The sequence below is a fragment of the Phytophthora sojae genome (genome assembly GCF_000149755.1).
Source record: "Phytophthora sojae unplaced genomic scaffold PHYSOscaffold_6, whole genome shotgun sequence".
In the NCBI taxonomy this organism is placed as follows: Eukaryota; Oomycota; class Peronosporomycetes; order Peronosporales; family Peronosporaceae; genus Phytophthora; species Phytophthora sojae.
In genome coordinates, this window is record NW_009258120.1 from 2,106,832 (window position 1) to 2,121,276 (window position 14,445).

Sequence of the window (14,445 nt, forward strand, 5' to 3'; positions counted from 1 at the left end):
TTTTCACAGCTGCTTATGTTCACCGTGTTACCATAACTCGGCAAGGCGGTCGAGTTACCATAACTCGGTAAGGCGGCCGAGATACAACTCGGCCAGGCCTTCGTAGCTCGAAGCCTGATCATGCAGACAAGTCGCTGGTATTGCGCGACCTGCCAAGGATACCTCCTGCTGTAGAAGTGGTCTGAGGACGCTGCTTTTAGCGTTGGGACCCCGTACTACGTACTATAAATAGTTGGCACTACACTGTTGCTTGGCGAGACCATCTCTAGCTGTATAGCGTCAATATAGCGAAGACTGTGGTATGAGGGCTCATGCTGCGTTCTGGGCCATCGTAAGGGCAAAAGGGACCACGTTGGGTGCGAGGACAATCGCTGAGAATGCGGCGAATGACCCCCAGAAAGCGTCAGATTGGCTTAAAGAGAGAGCAGGTCGGTACCACCGCAGCTTATGGGGTGTCTTGTTACCAGAAGACAGGAGCGCGTACTTCGAAGCCCACGAAGACCACACATTTCCTCTGGCTGAAGCCCCTAAAGGAATCTACGACGAGCGCAAGGATCGAGTCCCTACATTTGTTCCAGTGACGTCGCCTCGGTTGGTACACTGCTCGCCAACAGACCGCACCGACATCGACGTGGCGGATGGAGCTCTGCTGGGCAGAATTGGTCGGTACAAGGAAGCGAGTACGAACTACGTTGCTACTATTCGTACGGGTGAGCTACTGCGCCTCTCACAAGCATGCAGGGCGTCGGACGAAGCCAAGCAAGCGTTAAGATCGGTCTCAACGATACTGAGCTGCCTAATAAGCGACGTAGGTTGGCAGGTACCAGGGGACAGCCGAAGCTCTGTTGTTGGTGCAATTCGAGCGGCGGCTACAGCTATCGAAGCCGCAACAACTGTTGCCTTGTTGTCATCGGAGGATGAAGTGTCCGACATGGTGGCCAAGTGGCGCGACGACGAGTCAAGAGCTCGGCGCAAACTGCACGAGGTGATTGCAGCAGGTCGCGAAGACAAAAGCTTCTCTGACATCTACTTGACGCGGGACCAACATCCAGGTAAAATGCAAACGTTTTCCGCGTTAGGGTGGCTCGACGTGGAGGACGTCCTCTCGTATGTATCTGCAAACACGCTGCGTGATGGTAGCGAGGAAGCCGAAGCTGGCGATAGCTCTATCCGCCCGGCCAGATCCAAACGAAAAGGCAAAGCCAAACGCCGTCGAGCCCGGAGTAACTCTAGCAGTTAGTTCTTCTTTAATAAAAATAGGCACCCCATTCGATCTAGCACATAATAGACAAAGCCCTTGGCGTGCTAACCTCAAGACGATGGCGCTCGAAAGGATGGCCAAGACGCTTCATCACCCGTGCTGCTCATTAGTGCACGCAGGTTCGATGTCACTGGCACCGACTCGCTAGAGCAAGAGAAGCATTTCCTTTTTCTGCCGGCTGACACGTGGAGGGACTAGGCAACCTTGCTCTCCTTCACCCCTTCAGTTCACGACTCAGGCGCTTATGTTCACCCCCTAGCACTTCATTTCTATTATCAGGATGTTTGTTCACTGAGAAGACTGTTAGTTCAGTTCTAAGGAGTTTTAGTTCAGATCGAAGGCTCTCTCACCGCTGCCAAACGCATTCCGCGCTACAGGCAGTACTCTGTTCGTAGCTTACGCCACTCTTATTCTACTGTATCCCCCTTTGGGGATTCCCCCGACATGCCAACTGCTGGTACCGGTACGACAGCAGTCGTTGAGGAGTCGTCGTCCAGGAAAATAGCAGGCCCGATTACTATCTGCCCGCCGTAAGTACCAACCGGAATCCGCGAAGGGATTTACTGGGGGTCTGAGGTAAGATTGACTGAGAATTTGTTGAAAGGGAAACTGCAGGCGTTTGCTCCAAGAAAGTGTTTCTGTTACACATACAGTCGATGTACACTACATGTAAAATGTAGTCCAAGTGCTGCCAGGATTTGGGTGTCAACAATTATGCATCATGACAAAGTTGTGCGGTTGCGAGGGAAAAACTCGCCGAAAGCAAGGAAAGTTTCTAACTGATTAGATAATATCTTAAGTTGCTCCAAGTTCCTCGACGACAACCCGTCCAAAGTATGGAGCACAACAGAGGATACGTCGAGTTCCGGGTGACGGGAGTTCGTCAGTTGAAGGCAATAGCAAGGAGGGACAAGATGAGTCCACAAATGGTTGAACAAGGCAAGTTGATGGAGGACTGTATCGACAGTTTTCTATTAATCCTTGAACAACCAGGACGAGTACGGGTAAGCAGCATGCAGCTACCAAGAGAATCGCCATTAGTGGTGATGATGAAATCTTTAGTAGTCCAAATAAAATCTCTTCTACACAACAGAGAATACTAGCATTTTACAGTTCTTCGCATTGTTTACCAGTTGTCGACTGCTGTGATCTGCCCTCGAATCCACATGGTTGTTGAGCAAATCTAGTGCAGCCGCCAGCCGTAACTGCAGATTCATCTGGCAATTACCTGGCCAACGATACTCGGAATAGTCACGGCATACAAGGAAACAACTCGCAGGCAATGGTAGACGTTGCGGCTCTCGGCTCACGCACTGGCACTTTCAAATTCGACCGCAACAGCGTCCAACGCAAGTCAAATTTGAACAATGAAGCTCCTTTCGATTCTCGTCGGTCTTCCCCTCCTCGTCGCTGGCGTCGTCAACGGATACGCCAACCCGCAGACGTGCACGGGAGTTTGCACCAACGCCCACGACCCGTCCATTATCCGCCGCGACGACGGCACGTACTTCCGCTTCTCGACGGGCAGCAAGATCGCCATCCACTCTGCGCCAGCGCTGACAGGTCCATGGACGTACCGCGGTGCTGCTGTGCCGAACGGCTCGAAGATTAACCTGAAGGGCAAGGACGATCTCTGGGTAGGTGCCGTGCAAAAGCATATCGTATAGATGTTAGTGGTGCTAACGCTTTCATGTTGTTATTCCCAATTAGGCCCCTGAGGTGAACAAAGTCGGCGACACGTATTACCTGTACTACTCGGTCAGCTCCTTTGGCACTCAGAGCTCCGCCATCGGTCTGACGCGGTCGAAGACCATGGAGCCTGGCTCGTGGGTCGATGCGGGCAGCGTGGGCGTCACGAGCAATGCGTCCAAGAAGTACAACGCCATCGACCCGAACCTGATCCAGGTCGGCAGCCAGTACTACCTTAACTTCGGCAGCTACTGGCAGGGTCTTCACCAGGTGAAGATGTCCACGGTCCCCGCGAAGAGTACGGGCGCCTCAGCAAACCAGATCGCCTTCACTTCCAACTACGAAGTGGTCGAGGCGGCGTTCGAGTTCGCGTACAACGGCTACTACTACCTCTTCTTCTCCAAGGGCTCGTGCTGTGGATATGACAAAACTCGCCCCGCCAAGGGCAAGGAATACCGCATCCTCGTGTGCCGCTCCAAGAGCCCGACGTCGGGCTTCGTGGACAAGAACGGCGTCGACTGCAGGAACAACGGCGGCTCGGTGGTGCTGGAGTCGCACGGCTGGGTGTACGGTCCGGGAGGCCAGGGTGTGTACAAGGACCCGAAGTACGGACCTGTGCTGTACTACCACTACGGTAAGATTTTGGTTGCTGTCCCTTTGTCATTGAAGTTTTGATTGCTAACTGTATGATGTTGCGCAGTTGACACTCGTATTGGTTACGCGGACGGCGACAAGCGCTTTGGCTGGAACCAGCTCGACTTCTCGAGTGGCTGGCCGAAGGTGTAAACGCGCAGGCGTGTGATGCATCCTAAATATGTGTTAGGCCAGACTTGGAGCGCGTGTTTGGCGGCTACGCAAGGCGTACAACAACATTAGTGTGAATGAAAAGTTTTAATACGTGGGACTGTAAAACTTGAGACGATTCATTAGTTTTTGATGATCGAAGAATACGGCGAGTTCGCTGTACGTACTAAAAATCGGGCTTTCTGTACACGTACGAACAGCGAGTTCGCGCACTGAAAAATTTTCAGTGAAAATTCGTCGCCAAAGTATAGGGAGCGTCGCAGGGCACGAAAACGAGATCGGATCTACGAGTTGTAGGATGCTAGCGAAGGGCAATTGATCTGGTAGTGAACCCTACTGTACGAATGGCTCTGGCTACGTGCCTGTGCAAAATACATTTCGTTTGTGCGGTGCGATGAACACACTGCGTATTTTGCTGAAACACTTGATAGTGCACAACGATAACAAACACAACATGGACCTAGGCCAAGCGTTGCGTGTACTTATGTTGACAGTTGCGTTCATCAAACGGAGGCGAGTGTGATGAACGCACTTGCCGAGGTAGCGATGGAACCTGGCTCTTGTTGAGAGCGAAGCCAGAACTACGTACATGTACTGGTACCGTATTCTGCGGATTTGACAGCTTAGAGAGAAGTGTTTTAGTCTAATTGTGACCGGATTTACTTATCTTCACAGCCTGGTCCCTATCCTATCCTAGGATAGCCTGCAGTGTTGTATCGTAGTGAACATCGTAGGCTTTAGCCCCAAGTTTTCCGCTCGTTCCATCAACTGCGGTGGCTTGAAGCCATACCGCTCTTAGCTGTAGGAACGTTAAGTACGCCGCGATCACTTCGAAGGGTAGTCTTTGACAAAGACTTCAGAGCAGTAATTCATCCTGAGAAACAGCTGCATGTTTACGAGAAGCGATTGGATCGCTTTTGATGCGTCCGCGTCGTTGAAGCAAATCCCCAGCAGGACCGAAGATTCTCGTTGCAGGATCTATTTGACATGCCAGTCCTGCCCCAAGCCTGCACGCTCTCAAGGCGGACTGCGTGGATCACTGCAGTCTGACAGCCAAACTACGACATAAAATTCAGAGCAAATGTGTCGCTCCGCTGCAGCATCAGCTGGGATAACGCCCTTGCTGGGCTGTCCGAGCTGAACTCTCTCGAGCATTGGAGATGATGGCATTTTCACTTCTGAGCTCACAGCCACACGCGGTTCCAGCATCGATCCCCCCATTTTAACTACCATGAAGCTCCTTTCGATTCTCGTCGGTCTTCCCCTCCTCGCCGCTGGCGTCGTCAACGGATACGCCAACCCGCAGACGTGCACGGGAGTTTGCACCAACGCCCACGACCCGTCCATTATCCGCCGCGACGACGGCACGTACTTCCGCTTCTCGACGGGCAGCAAGATCGCCATCCACTCTGCGCCAGCGCTGACAGGTCCATGGACGTACCGCGGTGCTGCTGTGCCGAACGGCTCGAAGATTAACCTGAAGGGCAAGGACGATCTCTGGGTAGGTGCCGTGCAAAAGCATATCGTATAGATGTTAGTGGTGCTAACGCTTTCATGTTGTTATTCCCAATTAGGCCCCTGAGGTGAACAAAGTCGGCGACACGTATTACCTGTACTACTCGGTCAGCTCCTTTGGCACTCAGAGCTCCGCCATCGGTCTGACGCGGTCGAAGACCATGGAGCCTGGCTCGTGGGTCGATGCGGGCAGCGTGGGCGTCACGAGCAATGCGTCCAAGAAGTACAACGCCATCGACCCGAACCTGATCCAGGTCGGCAGCCAGTACTACCTTAACTTCGGCAGCTACTGGCAGGGTCTTCACCAGGTGAAGATGTCCACGGTCCCCGCGAAGAGTACGGGCGCCTCAGCAAACCAGATCGCCTTCACTTCCAACTACGAAGTGGTCGAGGCGGCGTTCGAGTTCGCGTACAACGGCTACTACTACCTCTTCTTCTCCAAGGGCTCGTGCTGTGGATATGACAAAACTCGCCCCGCCAAGGGCAAGGAATACCGCATCCTCGTGTGCCGCTCCAAGAGCCCGACGTCGGGCTTCGTGGACAAGAACGGCGTCGACTGCAGGAACAACGGCGGCTCGGTTGTGCTGGAGTCGCACGGCTGGGTGTACGGGCCGGGAGGCCAGGGCGTCTACAACGATCCGAAGCATGGACCCGTGCTGTACTACCACTACGGTACGTTGTCGATTTTAGTGGCCTTTGTTGCTTTCAGTCTGAAATACTCATTTCTCGTCGAATCTTTTGTTACAGTGGACACCCGCATCGGGTACGCGGACGGTGACAAGCGTTTTGGCTGGAACCAGCTTGACTTCTCGAGCGGCTGGCCTACCGTGTAAAGCAACCTGAATTCTGTTTGTTGTCATGCCACACGACATGTAGTTTGAGTGCCCCACAGCAGAATGAAACTGGAATCTGGGGTGGTAACCTTAACCTACTGCACGAAAAGTTGTTGGAATTTACTTTAGTAATGCGCAGGTGATCAAGTGTACATGTAGTTCATGCAGTAGGGAGGGGCTGTTGCTGGAGACTTGAGAACATGCCATAAGGAAACGAGTACAAGAACACGTCTCCTCTTCTCACCACTTCGTTCGATGAAGTAGACCGATATCAGGACGCTTAGCGCCAGTCCGAAAGCTATTCGATCCATCCTATGATACACGCACTTTAGGCCATGTGTCTCGCCGAAGACGATAATTGTAAGCTTACTTGTGTTTCCAGCGTGCTTACTTACGCAATTGTCGACAAATTTGTAGATTTATAATTGTGCAGTATTGTAATGCAAAAACTACACTATTCCATGTATATTTACACAATTGCGTTCCTGCCCTTTTAACCGGTCCGGACCGGAACCGGACCGCTCGTTCAGCAACTCAAGCGCTAACGTTGCGCGAGGCGGCCAGCGAGCGTGCGGCTCCGCTTGACGCCTGAATCGACCGACCCAACCCGCTACGGCAGCACGCAGCTAAGGCAGAGCAAGGCGACGATGGTGAAGCCCGTGGTGAACGCCAACATGAACAAGACGTTCCGCGAGGTGGTGGGCCGCTTCGTGGGCGCCGCCCCGCAGCTCTCGCACAAGCAGAAGGTGCAGCGCCTGTACAAGCAGTCGCTCAAGACGCTCGACTCGTGGGTCATCGACCGCCGCCTCTGGAACGAGGAGGCCACCAAGATCCGCGCGCAGTTCGACGCCAACCGCGAGCTCGACCCCGAGTCCGGGTACGTCCTTGCGGCCTCTAAATGCCAGCTTTTTGCCCCGATTCCGGTGGTCCTGACGTCAATTTACTGATTATTTTAATTGTTTTATATTATTTGTTTGCTGCCAGCCTGGCGAAGCGCCTGGTGCGCGAGGCGCAGGAGAAGGTGGACCACTACACGCACCCGGACCGCTATATTTTTAACTACATGCCCGGCGGCAGTCTGTTCATGCGCAACGCGCCCATCCCGCTGGACGTGTGCTTCCCGGACGGCAACATCCCCGACGACGTGGAGCTGTCGCCGCTCGAGGGCATCAACATCGACATGACGCCCCTGCCCGCCAAGGACACGGTCTTCGTCGACTTCTCCAAGAAGGGCTACGACTAAGCAGCCGACAGGGTCGAGAGCAGGAGAGAGTGTTTGCTGTACCGTGCTGAGCAGGAAGGACGTGATCTTCAAGCAATTACGACAAGAAACAAATGCAAGGGAAGAACGGGTAATTCTGCGGGTGTTTTATTGTGCGTGTGGGTGAGTTTTGGAGGTTGTATGATGCTGACACAGGTAGAGAAGCTCAGGAGTAGTCGAGTTGGTCGCAGATGCGGGACTTGGTCACGGCGGTGTTGAGGCCGAAGTCGCGGTACCGGAAGCCGTTGAAGGAGTTGGTGAACGTATTTGGCCGTCCGAGATGCTCCATCTCGACCTTCAGCTGCGCCTTGTCAGCGCCAATGTCTCGGTAGCTGGTGGCGTACATGGGGTGCTCGCCTCGGGCCTCAGTGATCCCCTTGATGTCGATGGGCTTTGGCATGACTTCTTCGGGGCGGATGGCGTACTCTTCTGGCGCTGCGACGTCGACTCTTCGGATGGTCACGACGCCGGACGATTCCACCTCTGCGTTGGCAGCACCGGACGAGCCTTGTTAGTATGTCCTCAGCAGGATCGCAAGGACTGAATGAAGCACGCACCTTTGTGGAGTGTGAGTTTGTCCATCCGCTGACTCAACCGCGAGCGTTCCTGAGCGTGGACCCCTTCACCGAGAGCCCCCGACGTCGTCTGGTACATGAACTCGGTCAACGAGTTCGTTGATCGTGGCTGGCCAGTCCCGATCTGGTTGTTGCTCGAGCTGCTGCGGAGCTGAGGAGCGTCAAACGCCACCTTCTCGTTCAAGTCGATGCCGACGATGCCCGAGCTCGTGGTCATGAACGGATTGTTGGTGCGGCGCGTGTGGTGGATGGTCGAACCTCGCGATACCATGCTTGCTTATGTCCTAGTAACAACGCTACAGCAGTGGTGCGGTTCACGTGTGAAGAACCTCTTGGGATCTCGAATGCCTTCCTCCTCTTCCTCCTCCTCCCCTCTCCACTTCAGCAGAAATACCCGCACGGATCGCATTATTAGCGGCTCCATTTCCGGCGCATGTTCTTATCGGCGTATTGATAGACCACTTCAACATGAAGTTGGTGCGTTGCCTGCCAAAGGATGCATGCAACGCACTTGCACTGCCACTTCACTGCAGCCTTGTCCACGTCATGCACATAGGCATGATCGGTTAAGTCCGGTTCTCAACACCAACACACAAACAGTGAGACCATGCAGACCGTGGGGATGTTGGAGCTGTGGCAGCTCTCGTGGTTGATAGCCGCGGCCGGTGCGGTGCTCTCGTTCCGGAGTAGCTTCTGCCGGGGCTTCGTTCTGCAGGGAAAGATGCGCACCCCCGTGGCTGTCGCGCAGCTCCCCGGACTCTCGTTGCTGCGCGTGGAGGTGCCCAAGAGCTACTGGACTTGGTTCTACCTCGTTGGAGCGCTGCACAGTATCCTGATGCTGGTTATCACGGTCTTCTGGCAAGACACCGATGCGGTTCAATACGCCCTGCATCTCGCACACCCGTCGGCCGACCAAGAGCTGATCTTCATCCAGCCACACACCATCGCGTTCCTGACGCTGTTCTCAATCCACACGACGAGGCGGTTCCTGGAGTCCCTCCTAATCACGGAGTTCGGGGATGCGAGGATGCACGCCTGCAGTACGTTACCCTTAAGAAGCTCTAGTCTTTGGAGGATGTTGCATTGATAGAGCTTTGCTGTTGTTACTGTATAGTTTTGTTCGTAGGCACCTACCACTACGTGGCGACGGTCCTCTCCGTTCTCTTCGACCCGGACTCGATTGTGGCGCACGAGTTCACGATGTTGCGTCTATCGATGGCGGGACTTGGTGTCGTCTTGTTCATTGTTGCGTCCGACCACCAGTCGCGCTGCAACTACCTGCTATCGACGCAGAAGCGCGTCAACAACATGAGGCACGTGATCCCTCGCGGCGACTGGTTCGATATCGTTCGCAGCCCGCTCTACACGACCGAGATCATGCTATACGCAGCATTTATCTTGGTGACTGGTGGTTCGACGACGATGCTGTACCTCGTGTCTGCCTGGGTCGTCGGGAACCAGGTGCTCCTGGCGCACATCAGCTCCCAATGGGTCGAGGACAAATTCCGCGACCGCCTCGACGAGCTGCCCAAGTGGAAGCTGCTGCCCTATGTGTGGTAGGTAAAGCATAGCGTCGGATAGAATACTACAAGTACCTGTCAATGCAGTCAATGCATTGAAACAACAAGCAAGATATCGAAATCTATTGACGTCCAGCGGCCTGGAGGCTAAGGACGGCGTGAGATATTATCTTTAGTCGTCCGCCTTCTGCTTCTTCTTGGAGGGCGCCTCCGACTCCTTCGTCTCTTCGTCCTCATCACTCGAGGAGCTGCTGTCGCTCTCCTTAGCCGGTTCGTCCCTCTTCCTCTTCTTGTCCTCCGCGTCGCTCTCATACTCCTCTTCCTCCTGTTCCGTGGCCCACACCTGCGCTTGAGCCTCCTCCGCCCCCTGCTCCTTCTGCTTCTTCTTCTTGGCCGCCTCCTCGCGCGCGATCTGGATGCGGGCCAGGTACTGCCCGTACTTGTTGCCGAAGATGTTGTGGTAGCCGCCAGGTCCGGACGCGCAGCCCCTGCAGCCGCTGTGCTTCTCCTGCACCACCTGCCCCTCCGAGAGCTGCTGCCTCGGCACGCGGCAGATGCTGACGGTGCCGTAGTTGTAGTTCTTGGTGTTGATGGCGAACGTGCTGCAGAGCCGCTCGTAGCCGGGCTTCTTCCACTTGGCGATGAGGTTGGCGTCCACGAGCTTGCGTCGCACGCAGTAGTCGTACACGTCGCGCGAGATGCGCTTGTACTTGTAGAACAGGTCGTACACGTAGCGGCTGCGCTGCCAGTTGATCTGGTGCACGGGCCACAGCGCCTCGCACTGCCGCTTGCCCTCGTGCGGCTCGTTCATGCGCTCGCGCAGCTCGCTCTCCAGCGCGTCCATCACCGGCTGGATGTACTCGTAGCCCGCGGGCGCGCGGTTCTTCTTGCTCCACTTGGACATGGTCGCCGCTGCAGGATAGATGGAGGTGTTGGCTGATTCAATGGCGTGCTTTGTTGTGACTAGTTGAGCTATTTATTCGGCTATTTCGGTAATTAAGGAATTTTATATACAAAACAGAAGACTACAAGTTGGGGCAAGTTTCACATAATTACGTACTTAGCCATATTATTTTCAACAAGTTAGTCGCTCAGCATATGCACGATGGACGCTTTTCGACGGGGAGGAGATCGAAGAATACTGAGACAAAAGTATGGATCCACACCAAGTCGCTGAAGTCGTATTCGGAATATTGCATTCCAACGGAGGCGCATCGCCTTGTTAGCGAATCCCTCGTCGACGTCTTCCGAGGCGCTCTGCATGCATGAAGCAATTAATGCCTGTGCGTGTCGAATGGACTATGAAATACACTTCACCAGCCTTGTTCTGCAGTAGCACTTCACGCAAACTATGCCAACAGCAAGACGAATCGCTTCCACATAACAGTGCAAAAATTCGGACTCATCAATCAAAAACATCGTAGCTGACATCAAATTGCCATCACATCTTCACTGCCTCCCTCCCTTTATCCATTTCCGAATTAGCTGTCGTACAACCAAGTCGAGCGCCCCCAGTACGATGCCAGAAGCTCCATCGATTAGCCCCGCGTCCGTAGCTCTTGCGATCGCTGCAACCCTGCTGTTGCTCGTGAGCACGCTCTTGGTCGGGCATTTCGGAGCGTATCCCGCGCTATTCACTGCTGGAGCCCCCAAACTACCGCTGGCATCAATCGCTCTTGCCGCTCTTTTCGTCATGTTTGTGATGGTCGTGATCAGCGTGATGCTGCTAGACAAAGGACGCCTGCGAGACGAACCTGTCCCACGCGTCAGCATGGTTCTCTCCGGAAGCTTCTTATTGCTTTTACTATTGAACGCGAACGTACAGGCATTGCGGTACGACGGCTACACCGCGTGCCATGCACAAGAACTGCATGTGAAGTTCAACGACTTGATTTGCGACCTGCGCGGCACTGAGGCCTGCTCAAATGGGGGTAACTTCGATCAAATGCGGAGGATTTTGGCGTCTGCCGCAGCCAACACAATGCCAACGTTAGATACGTCGACACGTGCGCGAGAATACTGCATGATCAAGCTGTTGCGTGACCGTGGATTTCTTTTGCAATACCAGCAGGAATTTTTGGATTCTTTGACCATAACTGACGCGGTTGACAAGTGGTGTGGAAGCAAAGTGCTGGGCCTCCCGACAGATACAACTTCGCCATTCACGCCATTCTCGACGAATCCGACTAGTTATCATTCGTTGCGGACGGCGCCACTTGAAGAATTGAGATTAATGACGATGGCTGTCGGGTCGGCACTTGTTTGCATGGCGTTGTTGTACTTCCACGAGAGCAGTGGGAAGGGGAAAGTGAAGAAGGCTTATGGACTGAATCGGGTGAAGAAAGACTAGCCAGCATTTGATCGTGGGGGCTTGAGAGAATATCAGTTGAAACAGCATTCCCTTTGGAAGCGATGAAAGCACACCCAGGATTTCAAGTTTTAACTAAAAACAAACCTCTTCTGTTTCGTACTTTGGTATCACCGCAGTTAAGGGCTCGATAGCATGTCGCGGCAGTGACCCACGCGAGCCACAGGTAATGGGTTCACCGCATCATGACCAGTCAAGCTTCACACAGAGTGTGTGCATCTGGTATGAGGTTACAGACTAAGCATTTTGTATGATCAACTGCTTCGCGGACCCACTTCGCTTTTTCTCCTACAAAAGCCTCAAAGGCGTAATCACTATATCAAAACATTAAGCTCAAGTCCCTAGTGGATTGCCATCCGCTGCCGTTCCCTGATGTGATGTGTTCGGCGGGATTCACTACATCTGGACGTCATTGATGTTCTGCCTTGCGTACATATTGGTTTCTAAAGATGTTGATTGCCCATTATGGCTTTTACTACACCTTAATCGTTGCGTTTGTAGACCTAACTATCATTTTATGACGTACTTTGCTATGTTTGGCGCCGTGCAACCTTTTTCATATTAATTGTCAATAATTGGGACAATACTGTATTGTATTGGAATCGTTGATCTCCAATAATAAAAATAGTATTGCAAAACCCAATTATTTATTGGATCGCAATTATTATTTCGGACCTCTGATTTGCTGATATATGATAGCGGAGAAACTCAGGAACAACAGCACGACTGCAGCGAGCGCAAGAGCTGCGGACACTCGGCTGGGCTGAGCATCGCTAAATTGAAGAATGATTCGGGCTCTTCTGGTACATTTTACAATCCATTGACTGAAGTTTAATGACTGTAAACTATCAGCTTCTTGTTGAACCTTCCCGTTAACGTAATCGATGGGTTAGCTATTTAGATACAACCTGTTCTTAAACAAAAAAACAAACAAAGCTAAGACAATCTCACCACTATTTTATTAATTTTGTTGTTCCAAGAAGCAATAGAATTGTAAGGAGCTGTACTACAGTACACTTCAAGATCCCGTTGCTATTTCTTGCGCCGTTTTGCTCTTCATCGGCTTGTCCATTTTTCTTCGTACCGCTTCGATCGAGAATGCACACTAACGCCATACAAACTAGCGCCAGCCCCGTAAAAATCGACTCGATCTTCACGCAGTCGAGCCACTTGGTTTGCAATGTGTGATACGCGCCCGGATTCGTTAAAATCGGAGAAAACGGTGACGTTGCATTAACCGAGAGGCCGACTGCCTGGCTCCCACACCACTTGTCAACCGCGTCTGTGGTGCTGAATGAATCGACAAGACTCTGACCGTACGTGGCAGCTGGAAAATATCCCCTTCGTAATCGAGTACAAGTAGTACCCAAGATGGCCCATATCCAACAGCTTAGCTCTGCAGTAGTCCCAGACGCGCGTCGCGGTCTCCACCTTTAATGTAATGTTGTCACTAGAAGCCACCATCCCCAGCCGTTTACCAAAGTTGTCTCCATCTGCACAAATCTCAGTGCCGCGTAGGTCGCAAAAGAAGTCGTTAAACTTCGCGCGAAACTCGGGATTGGCGATATGAGCTTCGTAAACCAATGCAACGACGTTTACGACGGACAACGAGGCAAGCATGAAACCACCAGATACGACTATGGCGGCTTGGAGACCGGGATTGTTTCGCAAGGGTGCATTGCGAAGCAACTGAGCGCTTGCGATACCCATCACGAGCGCAACGACTAGAGCAAGAAGCCACACTGCACATATCAGTAGCTGCAGGATGGCATTATCGAAAGGTGTTTCGATCCTCGGTGTAGGGCGAAGCACGGTGCAGATCATGCCCAGAATCAACAGCAGAGTACATGTAGCGCTGAGCGCAAGAGACGCGGAGACTCTGGACTTGCTGGAATCCATCGCACTTGTTCTTCGTTGGTGAAAGAATTGAGAATGCGGTTTCAACCAAGACGCTTTCGCAGTGATGCGTGTAGACTGCGGGGCAGGTAATGATGGATTTTTATGTTTTGGTGTCGTCAATCAAAAATTCGGTAAAAATTAGGACTCGCGAAGGCTGGGATAGTTACAAAGTCAGTTAGGTTCATGAAAGTCACCACCTCGAAACAGACTGCCTACCGATACTCACGACTACCATATCATCGTCACTACCTGGTAAAAATGATTTTACTCAGCTTGGCATCGCGCATACGATGAGCAAGCCGCTGAGTTAGTACTTAGATATGGGAGAACCCTGCTCCTACCTAAAATCGTCGTATTCCTAAGGATTTTCCCTAAAATCCGACATATGTTTCATGTGCACCACCCAAATATTAGGACTGATTTTAGGTCAAGATGCTTGAAAATTAAGTACCGTGAGTAACATTAGGGCGAGGGCGAGCGGATGCGAGCGCGAGACTCGCTTGGTGCATTCACCGATCGCCAACACCCGCCGATTAGGCGGAGGCGTGTCTGCGCGAGCGAGCGAAGGCGAGCGCTGCAACCCGAAATTTTTTTTTCAGACACCGCGCCTGGCCGAGACGAGGACTTAGCGTAAGGGGCAAGGGGGTGGGGCGGGCCCCCCGCGGCCCCGTCGCTAAGTCCGCAGACGAGAGCCAACGCGCGAGTGTCCTGCCAAGCTAT

The 14,445-nt window shown here is 52.9% G+C and overlaps 9 protein-coding genes across 9 annotated transcripts; 6 read left to right on the forward strand and 3 right to left on the reverse strand.

Moving 5' to 3' along the window:
• Positions 1 to 301: 301 nt before the first annotated feature.
• PHYSODRAFT_303043 (hypothetical protein) lies at positions 302 to 1,240 on the forward strand (the record flags this gene model as incomplete). Its single annotated transcript, XM_009532634.1, has 2 exons — positions 302 to 428; positions 615 to 1,240. 2 exons carry the CDS (start codon positions 302 to 304, stop codon positions 1,238 to 1,240), a joined length of 753 nt encoding a protein of 250 aa, XP_009530929.1.
• Positions 1,241 to 2,628: 1,388 nt separating this feature from the next.
• PHYSODRAFT_511420 (hypothetical protein) lies at positions 2,629 to 3,736 on the forward strand (the record flags this gene model as incomplete). The annotated part of the gene is made up of 3 exons (XM_009532635.1): positions 2,629 to 2,898; positions 2,972 to 3,584; positions 3,651 to 3,736. 3 exons carry the CDS (start codon positions 2,629 to 2,631, stop codon positions 3,734 to 3,736), a joined length of 969 nt encoding a protein of 322 aa, XP_009530930.1.
• Positions 3,737 to 4,985: 1,249 nt separating this feature from the next.
• Positions 4,986 to 6,102, forward strand: PHYSODRAFT_262310 (hypothetical protein; the record flags this gene model as incomplete). The annotated part of the gene is made up of 3 exons (XM_009532636.1): positions 4,986 to 5,255; positions 5,329 to 5,941; positions 6,017 to 6,102. The coding sequence occupies 3 exons, from the start codon at positions 4,986 to 4,988 to the stop codon at positions 6,100 to 6,102; spliced, it is 969 nt and encodes a 322-aa protein (XP_009530931.1).
• Positions 6,103 to 6,699: 597 nt separating this feature from the next.
• Positions 6,700 to 7,472, forward strand: PHYSODRAFT_562177 (hypothetical protein). The gene is made up of 2 exons (XM_009532637.1): positions 6,700 to 6,979; positions 7,087 to 7,472. The coding sequence occupies exons 1-2, from the start codon at positions 6,750 to 6,752 to the stop codon at positions 7,343 to 7,345; spliced, it is 489 nt and encodes a 162-aa protein (XP_009530932.1). The 5' UTR covers positions 6,700 to 6,749; the 3' UTR covers positions 7,346 to 7,472.
• Positions 7,473 to 7,529: 57 nt separating this feature from the next.
• On the reverse strand, positions 7,530 to 8,209 carry PHYSODRAFT_513613 (hypothetical protein; the record flags this gene model as incomplete). Its single annotated transcript, XM_009532638.1, has 2 exons — positions 7,530 to 7,846; positions 7,921 to 8,209. 2 exons carry the CDS (start codon positions 8,207 to 8,209, stop codon positions 7,530 to 7,532), a joined length of 606 nt encoding a protein of 201 aa, XP_009530933.1.
• A 336-nt stretch (positions 8,210 to 8,545) lies between these two features.
• On the forward strand, positions 8,546 to 9,498 carry PHYSODRAFT_335266 (putative 3-oxo-5-alpha-steroid 4-dehydrogenase/steroid 5-alpha-reductase; the record flags this gene model as incomplete). Its single annotated transcript, XM_009532639.1, has 2 exons — positions 8,546 to 8,978; positions 9,053 to 9,498. The coding sequence occupies 2 exons, from the start codon at positions 8,546 to 8,548 to the stop codon at positions 9,496 to 9,498; spliced, it is 879 nt and encodes a 292-aa protein (XP_009530934.1).
• Positions 9,499 to 9,630: 132 nt separating this feature from the next.
• On the reverse strand, positions 9,631 to 10,362 carry PHYSODRAFT_262305 (hypothetical protein; the record flags this gene model as incomplete). The annotated part of the gene is made up of 2 exons (XM_009532640.1): positions 9,631 to 9,780; positions 9,802 to 10,362. 2 exons carry the CDS (start codon positions 10,360 to 10,362, stop codon positions 9,631 to 9,633), a joined length of 711 nt encoding a protein of 236 aa, XP_009530935.1.
• A 615-nt stretch (positions 10,363 to 10,977) lies between these two features.
• PHYSODRAFT_303050 (hypothetical protein) lies at positions 10,978 to 11,808 on the forward strand (the record flags this gene model as incomplete). The annotated part of the gene is made up of 1 exon (XM_009532641.1): positions 10,978 to 11,808. The coding sequence occupies one exon, from the start codon at positions 10,978 to 10,980 to the stop codon at positions 11,806 to 11,808; it is 831 nt and encodes a 276-aa protein (XP_009530936.1).
• Positions 11,809 to 12,779: 971 nt separating this feature from the next.
• Positions 12,780 to 13,725, reverse strand: PHYSODRAFT_303051 (hypothetical protein; the record flags this gene model as incomplete). The annotated part of the gene is made up of 2 exons (XM_009532642.1): positions 12,780 to 13,167; positions 13,193 to 13,725. 2 exons carry the CDS (start codon positions 13,723 to 13,725, stop codon positions 12,780 to 12,782), a joined length of 921 nt encoding a protein of 306 aa, XP_009530937.1.
• Between the last annotated feature and the right edge of the window lie 720 nt (positions 13,726 to 14,445).